The sequence below is a fragment of the Zootoca vivipara genome, chromosome 6, assembly GCF_965207765.1.
Source record: "Zootoca vivipara chromosome 6, rZooViv2.hap1.1, whole genome shotgun sequence".
In the NCBI taxonomy this organism is placed as follows: Eukaryota; Metazoa; Chordata; class Lepidosauria; order Squamata; family Lacertidae; genus Zootoca; species Zootoca vivipara.
Genome location: NC_142589.1, coordinates 60,036,382 through 60,056,219, shown reverse-complemented (window position 1 = coordinate 60,056,219; position 19,838 = coordinate 60,036,382). Strand labels below are relative to the sequence as shown.

At 44.9% G+C, this 19,838-nt stretch overlaps 1 protein-coding gene across 1 annotated transcript in view; it reads left to right on the top strand.

The window, feature by feature from the left end:
- RUNX3 (RUNX family transcription factor 3) overlaps positions 1-19,838 on the top strand; it is a 133,044-nt gene that overhangs the window by 57,165 nt on the left and 56,041 nt on the right. Inside the window, exons 4-5 of the mRNA XM_060275800.2 lie at positions 10,875-11,031; positions 18,421-18,525. Coding sequence (XP_060131783.1) covers positions 10,875-11,031; positions 18,421-18,525 — 262 coding nt within the window. The remainder of the gene's footprint in view (positions 1-10,874; positions 11,032-18,420; positions 18,526-19,838) is intronic.

Below are 19,838 nucleotides of genomic sequence, written 5' to 3'. Positions count from 1 at the left end.
AGATGGATAGGATTGCACTGTGAAGGCCTCAGCCTAAGGCTGCAAAACCGAAACACACTTGACTAGGGAGCCTGTTCTATGGAACACAGGGGATTTGTTTCCGAGTAAACGTGGTCCGGTGTAAACGACCACAGTTACTTGTGTTGGACGAGAGAATTCGGGTGATTTAGGCGTCAAGCAAAAGCTTTTTACTGACACAGACCATTGGTCCATCTAGTTCAGCACTGTCTGCACGGACTGGCAGCGGTTCTCCGGTGTCTCAGACACTGAACTTTCCCAGCTCTACGTGAAGTTTCCAGGGATGGAATATGGCATGGGACGCTCTGCCACTGAGCTGGGCCATTCCCCATGTGTCAAATGCCAATTCTCATTAATACCCAAAGGCCTTCCCCCCCATCTCCACCCACTTCTCCATACTCACGCACAGTCCGCTTTAAAGCACCTCCAATAAGTGTCAATTGAATGTATTTAATTCCTTTTCTTTCGCCTCCTGCCTACGCTCCAGGTGGCTTCCAATATAAGAAAATACAATGCAAACTGGGTATGGAGATATAGATCACTGTTTTGGTGTTGTTGTTTGTGTGTGTGTGTGTGTGTGTGTGTGTGTGTGTGTGTGTGTGTGTTTTAAAGAAACTTCTTAAGACCCAGGTCAGTAATAGTAACGATTCTAATCCCAAAACCATTGGCTTTTAAAATCGGAGCTGAGTGCCATTGTGCCTTGCGCATATTAGAGCTCCCCCTCCCAGTTCCAAATAATGTATCCCCATCCTTTCAACCGCAGCCTACTAGAAATCGGGAAAGCAGCGTCCTTAAAGGCAGGCTCTTCGCACGCAGTGGATTTGACTCCGGCGTCACTTCTGGATTTTGGATGTAAAGGGGGATGGCTGTCCCTCGGGTGTTTTTTTTTAATATGATGGGGAACGGAGGACGAAATAGCCCCTTTAAAGAATTAAATAAAATCAATCGAAGCTCCTTTTTCTAGCCGGACTGGATGTCCGATTCGAATTAAAGAGGATGGTAGGGTGTGGGCTTAGCCTTATCCCCAAACCTGAGTGATAATACCTGCTTCGCTCTAAATATGATCGGCGGTAACCTTGGGCGCATTTTCTTAACCAAGAGAAATGTTGCTGCGGTCGCGACGGCTTGCAAACCCCGAAGGCACCATAGTTAAGCAGAAGTAGTAGTGGTAGTAACCGACACCACCACCACCGGCTCTCTAGGGAAGAACCCTGCTATCCTATTCACACACCCACAAGAGCTCTCTTCCCCCAACTACTTAGTATATCCCGCAAAAACGTGTGATCCCTCTAGATCGTCGGAGGGGCTTCTACCGAAGTCTACCCGATCCCATTGCTTGCTTAATGGAACTTCCTTCCGAGGAAATGTTGGGCTGCGCTGCTTCAGTCAGAAACGTTTCATTGCTCTCTAGAGACTATTCGAAGGCTGCTGCCCTTCCCCAATTCATCTCACTTCTCGTTTTTGCCATTTAAAAATGGCAGGGGCCGGGGCTGCTGTTCTGCAATGCCAGAGCAGCCCCACCCATTTTACTTCAGGCAACTTTTTGAAGAAGGCGATATGCCCGAGGGGAATCGGCATTTGGTTTGTCTTAAGGTTCTGGTCCTCGTGGTCGCAGGGATCTGTATTGCTTAAAATACCAGGCTCTGCAGTTTGGCAGAGTTGAAGTCCTGATTACTGTATTTAGATAGATTGCCATTAGATAAGTTAGAAGAGTTGTTATGTGCGTGCGCGCACACAACGCAATAGGCTATGTAGCCTGGCATCACGTCCCGAGCACACCTAAGGTATTTGGAACTAAATTTAATCGGAATCAGTGGCACAGCTTCTGAGCAATTGCAGGTTAATAATGACTTTAGGTATCTCCTTAACATACTGTACTTTTGACTCCTTTGCCTTCAGGGTGTATGGAGTGTTTAAAACGGAGTGGGCACTCTCCTTTACGGTGCCTGCCTGCATAGCTATAAAAAAATCAGGGTTTAAATCCCTCTGCCCCTTCCTCCTTATGTCTGCTTTTCGGGGTTGTGTTCTCCTGGGGCAAGGCAAGGACCTCAGCTGCAAAGCCCCCGCGTACTTGGAAGGCGCCATCGTGAATCATCGTTTAAAGTGCATCCGATGTGGTTTGAAGAAGGCTTGTGTCCTAAGCCCTCTTTTACTAGGGAGCAAGTCATGTTGGGTTCTTTCTCGTCAGCAAAGTTGTCGGTGCCCCCCCCCCGGTGTATAAGCCCCCTTGGAGCCTGCTCCGGGCTTAGCAAGTTTCTGGACAGGAGCCCTGAAAACCACAGGGGCCTCTTCGTCCCTTTGGAAGACTCACTGGTTCCAGCTTGGTGGATCCCAGGATCACACACCCTGCTGCCTAAACCTCTTTATGTGTCCCAACTTTCCATTTCCACTCAGTAATGAACCTAACCTACATTGTGCGCCCTCCCTCCCTTCCTGGGACTTTGAGTGATGCGCTTATTTAAAATTTGTTAAAAGCGAGATTTCCTCAGCGTTGTTTTGCCCCCAGGCTCCCAGCCTCTTCTCTGATTGTTCCCTTCAGTTAGTAGCGACGATCATGAAACTTTGAAGTTTAAAAGGAGTTTAGGCTAATTAACTAACTGGGGTTTAAAAAACCCAAAGAAGATGTAATCTTCAAGGAAAAAGCAGAGCAACCCAACGGTATCTGATCAATCCTGTTTCCCTTTCCCCTTCCTCCTATCTTTCTTAATAAGCGTTTGCTCTGCTGCTGATCTCGCCACAGCTATTTTAATTCTTAATTTTAATCCCTCGCCTCTCAAAGGGTTACCACTCTTTGAGCTTGTACGTTTTGTTCTAGGGGCGTTTATTTCCCAGTAAGCCTCCGCTGGATCTCAACTCGATTGCCAAGGCCTCGATTGCCTGAGGTCTAGATCCTTTTCTGTTTTGTTTTTGTTTTCAGGTTTATGCCCAACTAGATGTATGAGAATAATAATAATAATAATAATAATAATAATAATAATAATAACAACTACAAGATCCTTTTACACAGGCGTTTATAAAAAGTGTAGCAAAAGTAACCTCAATACTTTCAAGTAATTGAATTCCTGGTGGGTTGTCAGATGAATTGTGGTTATTATTTACATCCGTGCAGATGGTCTGCAGAATAACATGGTCCAGCTGTAACGTGGAAGTTCTAGGTAGTTGTTGTAGCTGATGGCCACAGAGAGACCTTTCCCCTTTCCTCACTGTGTCACGTACATCTGAAGCGCTAACCATCGCCAGCAAATTGCATAGTTTAACCGTGTACTGCGGGAACAGGCAATGCGGTGCCTTCCAGATTGTTGATGGACTACAGCAGGCATCCCCAAACCTCGGCCCTCCAGATGTTTTGGACTACAATTCCCATCTTCCCCATCACTGGTCCTGTTAGCTAGGGATTATGGGAGTGGTAGGCCAAAACATCTGGAGGGCCACAGTTTGGGGATGCCTGGACTGCAGCTCCCCTCAGCTGAAGCCAACATAGCCAATGGTCGGGAATGGTAGGATTTGTAGTCCAACAGCACCTCAGCTATTCCAGACATTAGCTGCATACTCACTATACAAGTAAAGTACCCCGAAAAGAATCATGAGAACTGTAGTTTACCACTCACAGAGCTACATTTCCTAGCACTCTTAACAAACTAGTTGCTCGGATTCTTGTGTGCGTGTGCGCGCGCTTCAAATTTAAGGGGTGCATGCAGCCAAGCACTCTCTCTCTGTCTCTCTCACCCAAGATTTTGCACAGCCTCCAATCCAGGCGCAAGCGAAGCTCTTCTAGGCTGCAGCCCCATTTCCCGGGAATAAGCCCCATTGCACCCACTGGGAGTTTCCTTCTGCGCAGACACGCCCATGCCCGGAGTGCTATAGATTTTAGCATCTGCCGAAGGTTGGGGGGTGGTCCTTAACCGGACTTTGCTAACGCTGGGTTTCAGGCGCGTGCCAGGTTACTTGCAGCGACGCTGACACTCCCAAGTCGGCATGCACCGTGGATGCTTGCCCAAGGACCGTAACTCCGTGGCCTTTAACTTTCGAGTAAGCACATGTCGTTCGGGGCTTGCTGATGCACTACCCGCCCCCATGGAAAACAATGCTTAACTTCGACAGTGCGCTGCCCCCTTATTAGTCTTATCCGGAGGCACTGAGAACCTGTATATACTTAACACCCCCAGCAAAATCCGTGGGAGAGAAAAGTGTTCCGGTTTGGCTAAATTTTGACAATGTGTTTGGGGGCAAGGGTGACAACGAGGAGGAGGAGAGGCTGGGAATTGCAGAGAAGTGTGAAAGGCAGAAAGAAGCAGAGGAGAGAAATAGATTTTGTTTAAAAGAAGAGCACACACGCAAATGAGAGGCGCATTAGTAAGATATCTGTCATCGCTTAAGGAAATTAACAAACCACAACAATTTAACGTCTCCTCCGATTGTGGATTTGTGATCAGACAAAAAAAGAAAGGAAGGAAAAGCCGGTCGAAATGAAAGCACAGTAGATCTCTGCACATGTTTCAGCAATAAACTGTAGGGTGGAAATCGGAATGCTGGAGGAGTTAAGAAGAGAACTTTTAAACCTCTGGGGGTTGGGAGAGAGCCCCATTGAATTCAGTGGGTTTCCTTTCCCCAAATTATTCATTGGAGCAAAGGAGGCAACGTTCCTCTACACAGGCTTATAACATGGGTGATCACAGCGGAAGTTCATTTCTGTGTTGGACCTAAGACTGAGCTACAACTTTGCAGATACTCGGTTAGCTTGACCTTACCAAAGATTTTAACCCATTCGCACCGAGCGGACATGAATTTCCCAGGGAAACTACGCCGAATCGGGACAACCTCCGCGCGTTTTCGTTTTTTAAAAAGAAACATCGACAAAGAAATAAAACTAAAAGCAAACCCTCGAACCCTGCTCTGCCCGCGCGCAGTGGCTGTGGAAAGGCGAGAGATTTGCTTGGCATCCTTTGCAGGCTAAATTATTAGACCCATACAATGGAGGGTGGATATTAGGGCCGTCGTGTGAATTCACGGTGCAAGTAAATTACTTGAAATAATGCATATTTCAGTAAAAAGAAACGAGAGATGTCTGTGCCACTGCTCCAGGATTCTCTTGTGAGGCTGTCAACAATTCCCATTTTTGCAGTTTTGGGAAAACGGATCTCCACGTGGATGAGGAATGCACCGGAGGAAAGGGCGTTGTCTGTCTTATTTGATCTCATTTTCAGAAGAAGGGGAGGGGCGGTGGAAAACCTTCGCTTGTTTGGAAGCATTTCATTTTATTTTTCAAGAGGGGCCTGTCATTCAACGTGTCAGACTTCGCTTCTGAGTAAATCCTCCTCTTCGAACCGGGCTGCAACCCTTTCCCCGGCTTCCCGGGAGTAAGGCCCGATGAATCGAATGGCAGTTACTTTTGAGTAAATGGGCACAGGCTTGACCTCCACGATTTTGTTTGCTCCGAGGATACGCCATCCGAAGGCTGGGTTCCACCCAGATAGAAGAAGAAACTGGTTTCTGGAGGGACACGCCGACGCCTCTCCTTGGGTGTACACTACAGTACTCTTGTTAAAATGAATGGGGTTGTTTCCGATTTCACACCCCTCCTCTTCCGAAACCAGAGGCAGGAGAATCTCTAAAACAAAAAGGGCGACATCGATGATTAAATGCACACTTTGTGAAAAAGAAAAACACTTTGAGTGAAATTATCTCTATTGCAGCATCGCTTAATTAAAAGGGATATAATTATAATTTTCTCCCTGCCACCGACGCACGAAGGGAGGAGGACACACAGGAACCGTATTCTGAAATCTCGTCATCTGCGGAGGGGTGGGGGGGAGAGAGAGAGAAGGCGAGCAAAACAGGATGACTCGTTTCCAACTAAATGCAATTCAGTGTGTAGACCCATTGAAATTAATGGGCCTAAGTTGGTCGTGCTCATTCAGTTTCAACGGCTGTACTCTGAGCAGGTCCAATGTTGCCTCTGTAACCCACTGATACCTCTTTAAAAGCCCCTTACGCCCTTTATAAAATTTTCGTTTTCATCCCCCCCCCCCTGGATGGGGCGGGGGAGTTGTGGCTATATTAGCTATTTATCATGTGCGTAGCTAGGATTTTTTTGTTAGGAGGGGGGCAGACTTTTGCGGGGGGGGCAGAACCGTCGTGATTGGTCAGTTAAGTACCGGTATTTCTGTTGTTTACTTTATCTAGGGGGGCAGCTGCCCACTCCCGCTACTCGCGTCCATGCTATTATCCTGAGGTTTGGATCTGCAGAAGCTCTGAAATGCCGATGAGGCGTTGGATGGCTCTTTTCAGGAAAGCAAAGGCCAAGATCCTATACACACGTACTCGGGAGTAAGCCCCAGTGCACTCAAGGCGGGTTGCAGTACTTCTGAGTAAAGGTGCGCAGGATGCGGCCGCAACCGAGCTTGCCACAATGTTCTGAAGTTTACCCAGTTCAAAAAAATAAACACCACCCCTTTCCTCCTTAAGTAAGATGAAAGCAAATCACCGTGCCTGTTAAAGCCAGATTCAGGGGCATAGTGCAGATGAACTGATGGTACACAACCCAGCCTACATTTAAACCCTTTGAGATGCCCAGTTGATCTAGTTGGGATTTCAAAGCGCTTTGCTGCGGTCGGATTCGTCAACAGGGTCAACAACCAACACTGGCAAAAAAAAGGAAAGAAAAATGGCAAGGCTGCGCGTTTCCGAGTTTAGCAGAGCGCTTCCTCAGGCGCGAAGTCGGAGGCCTTTCATGTTGTTTATTGAGTGGTTTTTTTTATTATAATAATAATAATACTGGATCTTGTTGCAGTCGCTACCCTGCATCAGGATTGAGACGTTCCTTCCCCGCAGATTAGCTAGTTTCTTTGCCAAACAGGTGTTAGTACAAAATAGCCTCCGGCAGGACACTGCCCAATTACAAATGTAGCAAAACCCCAAAGCGTGCGTTGGGGAACTCTAAGGTTCAAAATAGGAGCGGAGGAATTTTTCGCTGGTGTTTTTCGTTTCACACACACACCTCCAGTGCTGTTTATGGGCCGTCCCACTCTTCTTCCAGAGAACGATCCTGATGTTATAGAGAGGAGGAATGCACTAGTCTCCTCTGGTTTAACGTTTCTGAACAATAACAATAACAATAACAATAATAATACCCTTCTCACCTGTGATTAAACTCTGTAAAGTTATCCAGGGATTCAACTCTGCCTGAATGCATCGCCTTCTGGTCTAGGAGCTCTTCCCCCTAATCGATTTTTGTTTCAGACTCTATGCTCAGTTGTAGAGGAAATGGACTCTGTACATGTTTCGGAATGCTTTCAAGACAGATAACAGAGGTTGGGTCCTGGCACAAATGAAAACCCTGCTTCTGATGAGGCAGGAAGGTGCAATCCTATCCTCTGTGTTTGTTTGGAAGAAAGTCCTTTTGAGTTTAATGGAACTTAAAGGTAAAGGGACCCCTGACTGTTAAGTCCAGTCGTGGACGACTCGGGTTGTGGCACTCATCTCGCTTTACTGGCCGAGGGAGTCGGCGTTTGTCCACAGACAGTTTCCGGGTCATGTAGCCAGCATGACTAAGCTGCTTCTGGTGAACCAGAGCAGTGCATGAAAACGCCATTTAACTTCCTGCCCGAGTGGTATCTATTTATCTACTTGCACTTTGATGTGCTTTCGAACTGCTAGGTTGGCAGGAGCAGGGACTGAGCAATGGGAGCTCACCCACCCCGTTGCAGGGATTCGAACTGCCGACCTTCTGATCGGCAAGCCCTAGGCTCTGTGGTTTAATCCACAGCGCCACCCACGTCCCCTTAATGGAACTTACCCACCAATAAGTAGGGCAACAGAGGGTTGCAGCCTTAAAAGCTTAAAATGCCAATGTTTAAAAGAATAAAAGATATATCCCTTCTTCCACTCCACAAGTCAAAAGTAGTGAACCCCTAAGTGCAAAATTATTCTCTTTAACAAAAAACACAAAACCCAGAACCTCTTGCAATACATTACCCAAACCCCCAGGGTAAAAAAAACACAAAACACCCACGCTTTTCTATTCCCTTAGAAATCCACCTAAGGTCCAAAATGTACTGTCACAGATTTCATCCTAAAATAATTCTCTCTTTATATTTAAAAGCAACGACACTGGTAGTTCTGCTGATCTGTTAGGAATAAATCCATAAGGACAGTAAAAGAAGAGTAGCATAGCCTATGGTTATTGTATTTGTATTTGTTAAAACAATTAAAATGGTTTTTTAAAAGTCTACCTTTTGGGCAGTATCAGGGCCATAGTTAAAGGAGAACTGTGACCCGCCAGGTATGCTGTACGCTCCCCCTCCTTCTCCCACACCACGGGCATTGCTAGGTACATAATAGGCTCAGGGGGGCACAGATTGATGCGCCAATTTTGCCTCTGGGTAAATTGAGGTACTGAGTGACTGATGTCTCAGCAGCACTGTGCTTTGCAGCCACCCTATAAGCAAATGAGGTTGGTGGAGCAGCCCAGTGACAATGAGTTGGCAGCCCTGGCCCCTCTGTAACAATGTCCCTGTCCTGCATAACCTTTCATTTAAAAATATGTCTCTATTTCCTTTTACTGTTGGAGTTACAAGGGGAAGCATGCAGGGAGTATTCTGCCCAGTTTGTGGCTCATTAAGAAACAAACTTGCTCCCACCTTCCGATATTCTGGCCAATGATGTGTGCCAGGGCACTGGGATAATTCAAAAGCACTAGGCAGACTCCCTCGTCCCAAAATTTCAGGCCATAGATCCCAGGCACAAGTTAAACTCTCTTTCCCCCCATTGATCTAAGTGTTGATTATTGTTACCTAACTGTGGTCAAAACAAAGTCCTGTTTCCTATGTGGCTAAAATTAAGACAGGAAGCTTCTTGGGGTTATCTGCACTGATTGTCAGAGGTTCTCCAGGTTTTCAGACAAGGGTCTCTCCCAACCTTTCCAGGAGATGCTGGGGGGGGGGTTGAACCAGGGACCTTCTACATACAAAGCTACAGCCCCTCCTCCAAAGTTTAACAATCACTGCTAAGTTGGTCTTTATTCAGTCAAAGACTTTTAGACTGCAATCCTGTGCATCCTTGTTTGGCAGTAAGCCCCATCAAGCACAGTGGGACTTCATTCTGAGTAAGCCTTTTATTTTATTAAATCTGTACATCACCTAGGATTACACTGTTTAAGTCCCATGGATTGCAAGGGTGGTGGTGAGGAGACGTTTTTACCTCTCCCATTGTAATTTACGGAGCTTAATTTTGGCTGGACCAGATCCTTCCTCAATTAACTAACTAACTAGACATAGTCAAATTCCTTTGGCCTGTCCACAAATTACAAGTCAGCTTATTATTTTGAGCTTATTTTGGCCCTTTAATGTTACTCTGCTAGGGAATGAGAGAGACGTTGTCAAGAGTGGCCTTTGCTTCTAACAGGAAGTGATAGCTTTTGTATTTTAAACTGTAAGGACATGATCCAGAATGAAGTCAAATGCTTTTAAAGCACCATTGATTTCCACTGGAAAATTAAATACACTTGTCATTCTCTCCCACTGAAATCAATTGATTAGATCATGCCCCCCAAGTTATCTTCTACTTCATCCCACATTTTAATTAAATAACAGTGAAGATTTGATAACATGCAAATTCGTTTCCATTTTGAACCACTCAGTAATAAATGCTGGAATTGGTCAACAGCCCAGGTGATAGTAAAATAGGCTATTGAACTTAAATGCACTGCCTTAATATTTATTGTTTATGTGGGTATACCTATACATGTTACAGCCTTGTTTTCCAAGTGTCTGAGAAATACTGTACGACAATATAATAATAGCACTTATTTCAGTTTCTAAAGGTTTATTCAGAAGTAACTGCTCTTTTGTAACATGATCGTATGTTCAATTTGATTTACTTCCAAGTTGCCAAACTCCAGTCTTTTTCCAGTCTCTTTCACTTTTGTATTTGTTTTTTAATCAACCCATTTTATCCCATTTCCACATTAATCCAAGTTTTCTTTTTTTAAAAAAACAACCCTATGTGAAAATTTTATTTTAAGTATATAACTTTAAATATATTTTCTCTTGAAATACACATTGCTAAACACATTTTCACAAAAAATACCCATTTCTAAATGCATTAACTCTCAAAGTATGCATTTCAAAATGTATTTTTCATATATATTATTATTACCTATTGCACTTAACAGTCAACTTTTTATATACGAAAGGTAGCTTAGAGACTTACAAAAAAATACCGTAGCACGTACAATTAAAACCAACATTAAACTGAAACAGATTAAAAGCTAAAAACACATGCATATTTGTATGGACGAATACATCCTATGCAGAACATTTAGGAAGTACAAAAACTGGTAGACAACAAATTTCCAATCTACACATTAGCTTGGGAGGTGGAGATCAGGCCAGTGCATCCTAGGATTCACAGAGATCCAATTCCTCAAGCATCCTGAGTGATTTGTGTACTGGATTACAGCCTGAGACCCGTGGAAGAGAAATTCATTGGTCAAGTATATTCCCCATGCTAACTAGTAAATCTTTGCAGATGCCTGCATCATACATGCATACTATGGATTTTTTTATTTTATTTTTTGGCTTCAGGGGCCAAAACGTCTTGAAATGCCCCTCAGAGGTTGGGGAAGGAATTTTAAGGGCAAAGTTCTAGCTCTGCGGCACAGCATCTGCTTTGGATGCAGAAAGTCCCGGGTTCAACCCCCTAGCATCCCAAGGTTAGTAGGGCTGCACAAAATTATGGAAAGCTGCTACCAATCAGCAGACACAATACTGAGCTAAGATGAGCCAATAGCATTAGGGGAGCTTCTTATGCTCCTGTGTTTCTAAACTCAACCATTTCTTGTTGCCGGTGGTTTCTAGGTGGTTGCCCTTGGAGACGTGCCTGATGGCACTGTGGTTACTGTCATGGCCGGTAACGATGAGAACTATTCAGCGGAGCTCCGGAATGCCTCTGCGGTCATGAAAAACCAAGTGGCCAGGTTTAACGACCTTCGCTTTGTTGGACGGAGCGGCCGAGGTAAGGAGACCGGAGATGAATGAGTTGATAACGAATTTAGAGGTGGCTTTAAAAGGTGGTGGATATCCACACACGACACTATCCACACATATTGTGCTTCTTTATTAGAACGTTTTCATCCTGTGTAAATATACCACACAGTGTGCCTCGCAACAGGAGTTCCCAAACTGTGGTTCGCAGACTATCTGTGGTCCAGAAGCTTCATTTAGGTGGCCCATGGCATGTCTGTGGATTTGTGGTTAAGATGGGAGACAGCACATCTATTCCATTAAATATTCACATTAACTTTTAATGGCATTTTTAATGGTTTCTTTTCTTGCATATTCTATTTTATTGAGTTACAATCTGAATTCTATGGAAATTATCCTATAAGAAATAAAAAGAAGCCATAAAAATGCAATTAAAAATCATACAGCTTCTAGGGGAGTCCATTACAACGGCTACAACAGGCAGAAAAATCGTTAAGTGGTTCACCCAACCTTCAGCTATTTTTACATGGTCCATGAGGTGGAAATCTTTGGAACCCCTTGTCTTACAATGACTTTTTTTTTAAAAAAAACACACACACAACACAATGTCATAAAAAAGAGAACAGAATAATTTTAAAAGAGAGACTGGGTTATCAGTTAAATTAAAAAACAAGCAACCCCATAAAACGAAAGACTGCTGGAACAAAACGGTCTTCCAATAGCAGTATGTAATCAAAGAAGTCTCATCCCTCAGCAGGCTTGCGGGGGTGGGGACGACCCCAGGTTTTACAGAAGTACCACAAATTTTGAGAGGGAAAGAAATCTAAAAGGGAGAGAGGGAAAAACCACTTCCAAATTACGCATTGAGGACTGAGCATGTTCAGTGGGCACAAAATGCTGACTGGCTGTTTGAGGCAGTGGGGATGGGAATGGAAAACTCACGAGGAATTGAATGAGGGGATAGCTGGCTGGGACCCTGACCAGTCTGGAGCAGCCTACATGCCATGATTTGTTGCAGGACCTACCTGTTAGCCATGATAGCTGAATGGAACATCCATGATCAGAGGCAGTTTAAAGCTGGAGGCATTAAAAATGAAATATATTTTCTCCATCACCTCCCAGAAAAATGGGTAGAGAACCTCCTGTTGGAACATTCAGGACAGACAAAAGAAAGAACTACTTCACACATTGCATTGTTAAAAAAAGGAATTTGCTCCCATAAGAGATAGTGATGGTGGCCACCAATATAGATGGCTTTGAAAGAGGACTAGTCAAATCCATGGAGGATACGGCTATCAGCAGCTACTGGCCATGATGACTATGTTCTACCTCCACTGTCAGAAGCAGTATGGGAATCACACATGGAGAGAAGGGCTACTGACTGGGCGACATCTGGAGGGCTCCCACTGTACAACTTACAAGCATACATGCCTGGGCCCTGCAGAGAAGCTGTGATGAATGCACAGAAGGCAGAGTGAGGTCATCACAGGTGGGATTCCAAGTCCCCACCCCAACGTTCATTCTGCAAAGACCTGTTGCATGGCCAATGCCGATGCTGATCTTATTGTGTTTAGCATGTGGCTGCTCTTCTGCAAGAACTGCCACACTGTAGCTGCATCAGTTATGTTGCATGAACAGCCCTGAGGCTGATCTTATGGTGTGTTTTAGCTTGTGCTGCTGCTGCTACAGGAAGTGGCGCACTATAACCATGTCGGCCTCTATCCAAGCCTTTCTTCCAGTCTTTTGAATGTATACATGCAAACCGTCAAAGAGATTTTTGGCTTCTCGGCAGTAAGGCCCAAGTGATCTTAAGAATGATTTGCGTGTAATAACTGTTTACTTGTTGCTCTCTATGAAACCCAAATAGTTTACATTCTTTCGTGCATTTCCGCTTTCCCATTGGCTCCTTTCCTAAGTGGCAGGCAAGGCTTTCTTTCAAAATCTCCCCCACATAACTGCTTGCAGGTTGATGAATGGAAAAATGTTTTGCTTTTATGAATTAAGCTTTCATTTCTGTACTCAATTATTTGCTTTAAGTCTCCTCCCTCCCTCCCCTTTTTTCCATCCCCCTTACACAAATTTCCAAACTGTACATAGCTCCATCCGAATTTGACTCTTGAATTCATTAGGAACCCCCCTGCTCAGGTCTCCATGTCTGGGATAAGAAATTACAGTAGTCTGGAGTCCTTGGGAAGCCTGTGAGGAGTTTGATTTCAAACTAGGAGAAGTGAGTCAAAAGCCTGTTGGTTAGCAAAAAGTCTTTTGTCTTCAAGTGCATGAAACTTCCCGTTTGGGCTCTCTGTTCTGCATGCTATAAGTCCCTGTTTCTGTCAGTGTAGATTAATTCTGCACAGGATAGTGCTGTCCTGAACATGTCTTTTACCTTTTGGGTTGGTTTTTTTCAATGGTTTCCCACCAATTAATGAGGAAACACCCCCCCCCCTGCATTTGAAAATTATTGAAGGGCAGAGGAAACGTAGGTGAAATTCTCAAGGATGAGGTCTGGGGTTTGTTTGTTTGCATTCACTCTTTTGAGTTGGATGAGTTTTTGTGAATTTCCTTTCTATCACCAATATCTGGTAGCTTTCCTTCTATAGCCTTGATGGGAGTCTGTGCTTCTTGAAAACCTCATGATATCCTTGGGTGTGATTTCTTCTAAATCAGGGGTAGGGAACCTTTGGCCTTCCAGATGTTGCTGAACTACAAATCCCATTCTCCCTGGCCAATAGCATGCTTGCTAGGACTGATGGTAGTTGTATTTCTCAGTAACCTCTGGAGGGCTTAAGCAGGGCTTTTTTTTCCAGCTGGAACACACTGGAGTTCCCCTCTTTGGTGTGTTCCGGCAGCTCCATTAGGTTGAGGCACAGTGCCTGGGGCCGTGTGGCGGGACGAACAGGTTGCTGTGATGATTGTGTTGGTGCGACAATTGTGGCTGCCGAAAGTGGCGGTGGGGGCAAAGAGCTCAACAACTTTGGGTAGGTGCTCAGCAAGTTCCACCACCTCTTTTTCCAGAAAAAAAGCCCTGGGCTTAAGGTCCCCTACATCTGCTCTAAGCACAGGAAGCTAGAGAGGCTGCCTGCCATGTGCTTACCAGCTGTCCACTGTGTTGTTAGTGCCAGTGTTTGTAATTAGCAGGATCAAGTGCTAACTTTTTTTTGTGGACTGTACCACGTAAGATTAGGGGTGTGCAACAAATGTGTGTTCCCAGGGGATGCATGTTTGAATGCTCACACACATGAACATGAAATCTCTTTGTACATAGAAATCTAGCATGCCAGCCAATCAGGTTCAGCCTAACATTTTCCTTGATGAGCTATTTTCCTGTGTGCAACACCCCCTTCAATGGGGGAAATATCCAAAACTTCGGTATTGTGCCTTTAACAGCTTAATGCTTTAACAGCTTAACAGAGAAGGTGGAGCTGTTCTTTGTGTGGAGATGCAGTGTTGCTGTTTTTTTCTTCTTCAAGTATTGATATACGGCTTTTCCTCAGAAAAGATAACAAAGGATTAAATACAGAATGAAAAAGAGCAAAATCCATAAACAATACAAACAATACAATAACACAGGGGTACACATACCCCTAAGCATTTTGTGAATCTTTGTACTTTTGTCCATGTACTGTATTTATTTTCCCCGAATTTGAACTATAAAATGGTGATTTTCTTGAATCAAAATGAGAGTACCCCTAAACATTTTTTAAGAAAAGCACTGGTTCTATGTATTCAGAAGAAAGTTGTGTCAGTTACAAAGGGGCTTACTTCCACATTGGTGTGCACACAATTGCACCCTAAATAAGCAATAAACAATAAAAATCATCCATAAAACAACTTCTTCCCATCAGACTTGATTTAGAGGCAAGCAACTTCAATAGGATATTGTGTAAATACAAATATTTACACCTGCCTCATTTCTGCCCCCAATGAGCTGTTACTGGAGATAAAGGCAGAGGAGGACCAGTTACAGAGGGTGACTGGAATTACAGACTGCCCACAGCAAGACAAAGTAAAGTAGTTAATTCCTAAAGTCAGAGGCTCTAGATTTAGTAATGTGTACAAATATGCATACACTTGGGTAAAGTGTGCATATAAATGCATATCCATGTGAAAATGACATACAGAAATGTCACTAAGGAAAAGTGTGTGTTTGTGTGACAGAATTGCATAGAAGTGTGTATGTTAGGAGAATTTTGCACCAAGATGCTGAAAATTTTTAATGAGGCCCTCTTATTTTAAAATTGTGTGAAAATGGGGAAACTGAATTTTAGATTTTAAAATGAGAAGCTGAGGAAAACCAAAACTAACAGATTTGCCCAACCCAAACCCACACACCTTATTCTTGTTTGGGTGTTCTCCTTGTTCATAAACTCTTCATGTGAACAAAGGAAGTGAGGACAAGTGCGCTCAGCTCCGCCCCCCCCCATGCCACTTTCCCCACCACTCTTCCGCTAGTTTCTCCCATCCCTTTCTGGAGATGCCGAGGATTGAACCTAAGACCTGCTTCAGCTTGGAAAACAGATGCTCTCCCGCTGAGCTATAGTCCTTTCTATCGATGTTCTAGATTGCACTGAGACAGATGCAGCTCTCTGGGTGGGGTGGAAGTGGAACCGCTACTCTAGCTTCCCGGCAACTGGGTCATTGTTTCTTACAGGAAAGGGTGAGGCAGTCTGCACAGTGTGAATGCAGAGGCAGATCCAATATGGCATTCTTATCAGTGCATTTGCACTGCACCAACCTCCCTGCCAGCTTGCCCCTTCCCTTCTGGTAAGCAGCAGCAGCTCACCTGCTAGGAAGCTCCACCCCACTTGATAGCGAGCCTCTGTGACCTTCCCTGAGCCACACAGTTGCCCACGGCAATTGGAGGGGGGGTAGGGATGCTGATGCGGAATGGCACATACCTGTCCCCACTTCCCAGTTCATTTGTAGGGTTTACATACAAGCAGAATGCCTGACTGGGGCTCTAGAGGCAGGCTTATTTCACATGCTCTGACCTGAGCTCTGACACTCAAGGAAAGACCTAGGCCTAGTTGTGGCAACCTCTGGCTCAGACTAAATTAAGGCCTAATCACCACAGTGGCATAGTGGTGTTGTCCCCTGAAGATATCCATCACCAAGGTTCCTGCTGGTTCATTCTGGTCACCAAGGTGAAACTGGGTTATGTTTCACCAACTGTCACAGATGCTGGCAGGAGCTATGCCCGTTATCAGTTGCCTTTGTTCAGCTATGATCCATAGCCAGCCAGCCAGCCAGTCTGGCGATGCTATCAGTGCACCTCCAACTGGCAATGGATTGTATGTAGTCAACAAAGGAAGCTGTGGTTTTGTGGGTTGAAAGCAAGGTTTTAGTAGATCTTTGGTACCCATCCAGATTCTCACAGATGATATATCCAGAGTTCTGCTTCTTGTTCAGGAGGTAGTGAACAACTCCAGGTCCGCACCATGGTGCCTAGTCTGTGGCCTTCTAGATTTTGTTGGGCTACTACTCCAATCCCTCACCATTGACCCTGCTAGCTGTAGCTGATGGGAGATGGAATCCAAAGGTTTCTGGAGAGCCAGAGGTTCCACATTCCTGACATTTTGGAAAGGTTAGGGCAAACTCTGCATCTCCCCTGGAATTCATACCACTATCCCTAGCAAAGCCCACATCACACATGATAGAGAGGTAGTGTAATTGTAGTGGCTAGGAGTATATGGTGGCCAAGAACATTAAAAACGTGCCTCAGCTACAAGCACAGGTAGGTCCTTGTGCTTTCACTTCTTCACCTGTAGAATGAGTTTAGTAATACTGGCATAGGGTGGTTATTTATAGTAAATGTTAGCTATTTGGCTTGACAGGTGCTCCTGAGTGTTTTTATTTGATTCCAGATTTGGGCTGTTCGGAACTACTCTATTACAGTAAACAACAGTACGAAGGATGACTGTATTTGCTCCTTTACTCCTGTACCTTTATTTTAAATAAATAAGCAAACAAATTTCAAGATCCAGCCCTCCCAGGATTATGCCAATCCAGAGTGCAGGTGGGAAGCGAGGGGGTGGAATGCTTCTTCCTCCAAACACACACAGCTTGCCGTAAAGTCCTGCATATAGAAATGTAGCACATTTGATAGAAAACTCGTCTAAAACCCTCACATGCTGTCTTTTTGCTGGGAGGAAGTTCTTGATACGGATGATGATTCAATCCAGCAGTCACTCCTGCCTCCCTCCCCACAGCTAAACTTTGAAGTGGTACAGGCTAAAGAAGGCGACATCTTGTGACTTTTCTGAAAACATAGACCAGTGTTAGTAGTGTTTAGATCAGGCATCCCCAAACTGTGGCCCTCCAGATGTTTTGGCCTACAACTCCCATGATCCCTAGCTAACAGGACCAGTGGTCAGGGATGATGGGAATTGTAGTCCAAAACATCAGGAGGGCTGAAGTTTGGGGATGCCTGGTTTAGATGCTTTGCACTGTGATATGACATCCTGTTGTTGTTGTTTAGTTGTGTCTGACTCTTCATAACCCCATGGACTAGAGCATGCCAGGCACTCCTATCTTCCACTGCCTCCCGCAGTTTGGTCAAACTCATGTTCGTAGCTTCGAGAACACTGTCCAACCATCTCATCCTCTGTTGTCCCCTTCTCCTGGTGCCCTCAATCTTTCCCAAGACTCCCTGGAAAAGATACGACATCCTACCGTATGCCCTTTTAAAATGTGGGGTTTTGGGGGGGGTTATTGGATTGTTGTTTTTATTTTGATTATGTGTTTTGTGGTTTTATATTTTGATTTTATTCTGTGGACTGCCCTGAGACCTCCGGATATAGGGCGGTGTATAAATTCTATTATTATTATTATTATTATTATTATTATTATTATTATTATTATTAAAGTAAACTATGAGACCAGTTGCTAATTTTTCAGCTTACTGCCAAGAGTCTTAATATAATTTCAGATTGTTAATTTTATCCCCTTTAGCTGTTTCTGCAGCCTCAGGTCCTGACAGCAAGGGGGTTTGTTCAAAGAGTAGTAGCAAAGGAAAGCAGCCTTGGTAAGCCCTTGCTTAAATTTAAGCCAGGCCTTGCTTTCAACATGGCTGCCCATCTATCACGGGTATATATGGTAGAAGCAAGGGAGGCTGTTGCTCTTCTCCTGGGTGAATCATAATCCCAAGATCCTCAGCTTTCATTTCTAAAAAAAAAGGGAGTAAGTTTCTAGCATTTGAAGCACCTGAGATATGAGGCAAAAATGTATAGGCGTTATTCTTCTCAAATTTAGTGAGAGACTAACCTTCCCCACCCCTTTCAGTATTCTACTCCCCCCACCCCAGGAAAAACCCCTGAGGGTGCCCATGCGCTGCACCCTTCCATTATATCCTGGATCCCGTACACTTGCACCCTGGACTCACGTGTGCTTTTTCTTCTTTGTTTTTTCCTCCCTTGGTCTTTAGGAAAAAGCTTTACATTGACAATTACAGTCTTCACAAACCCCACCCAGGTCGCTACATACCACCGTGCCATTAAAGTGACTGTCGATGGACCCCGGGAGCCAAGAAGTAAGTTTGTTGTCTTTCCTTGGAAGGGGAAGCGTGTGGCCGGGCGACAGTTCGCAAGCTAATGCTTGTGGGTGCATGAGACCTTTTGCTGCTTTTAGGTATCCAAGTTGTGTTGGATTGCCACTGTGGCAACACACTTGCTGTGGCTGCTTTGCAAGGGTAACATATAAAAGTGCCTCTCATTGTGAAACACTTCTGAGACCAGTGTCCGCATCGCTGATGGAACTCTGCTGGCATGGGATGCACAGACATGATCAAGGGAAATCATGCCTTTCGCACTGCTACACTGTACAGATAGTCAGAAGTGGCTCAGCAGATGAGGTGAAGCTTCCCTGCAGGTGGGTCACTGTTGTTCACTGGGAGGGAGACGGGTGATGCAGCAGCAAAGAGGTTGATGCAGTGCAACCACACTGGAGGAACAAATCCAATGCTCCTGCTGGTAAGTTTGCACTGCACCAACCTCCCCACTGTCTTGTTCCTCCCTGGTAAGCAGCAGCAGCTACCATAGTGGCTCCTTCCTACCTGGCAGGCTGCTTCTGCTGATGGTGATGTGAGAGGCAGCTAATCACAGGGGACATAGTTTTGTGGTGGAACCCTGTTTGCAAACTGCAGAAATAGAATGGGTTGGAAAGGACCTTGTGCAGGGCAACCAGCCCACCATCAGGCATAGTGAGGCGATTGCCTCAGGTGGCAGATGCTGTGGGGTGGGCAGTGTGGTAGCTACCCGGCTATTTCTACTGAGCCTCCCTCCCTACACCCCTCTTTGGGAAATTGTCACCCTTAGCTAGGGTGTGTGTACTGTGAATCTGCCTTTGCCCCATTCAGAAGATTTAAGGGAGATCGTCTAACAATGAGTTCCCATGGGAACCCATCACCTGAAATTTCCCTAGCAAGAGAGGTTCTTGGATACTTTGTCAGGGCTGTTAAAGGAGTCTCCAGCAGAACTCCTGGCTCCTTTGACTCTATCCTGTTGAAACACTTCCCACTCTCATTTTGCTTAGAAATTTAAGCAGTACCCTAGCAAGATCTGACCAAGGCCCATCTGGTCCTGGCTTCTTTTTAAATTCCTAGGAACCAGGAGGTACTCAGCAGTCCCTTAGAAATCAATAACCAGTGGCCTGCCTTTGGACACCATGCCCATCTCCTTAGCAGAATCGTTAATGCAGGCACAAATTCAACTGTGAATCATCCCCTACTCCTCTTTTACATTTCATCACAGGGCAGAAATTAAAGATCTCTGTGATAGGCAGATGAGCTGCTGTTATGTTGGACTTGCCTGTTCTAATCGGATGACTTTCTGTCAGTTTAAGCTT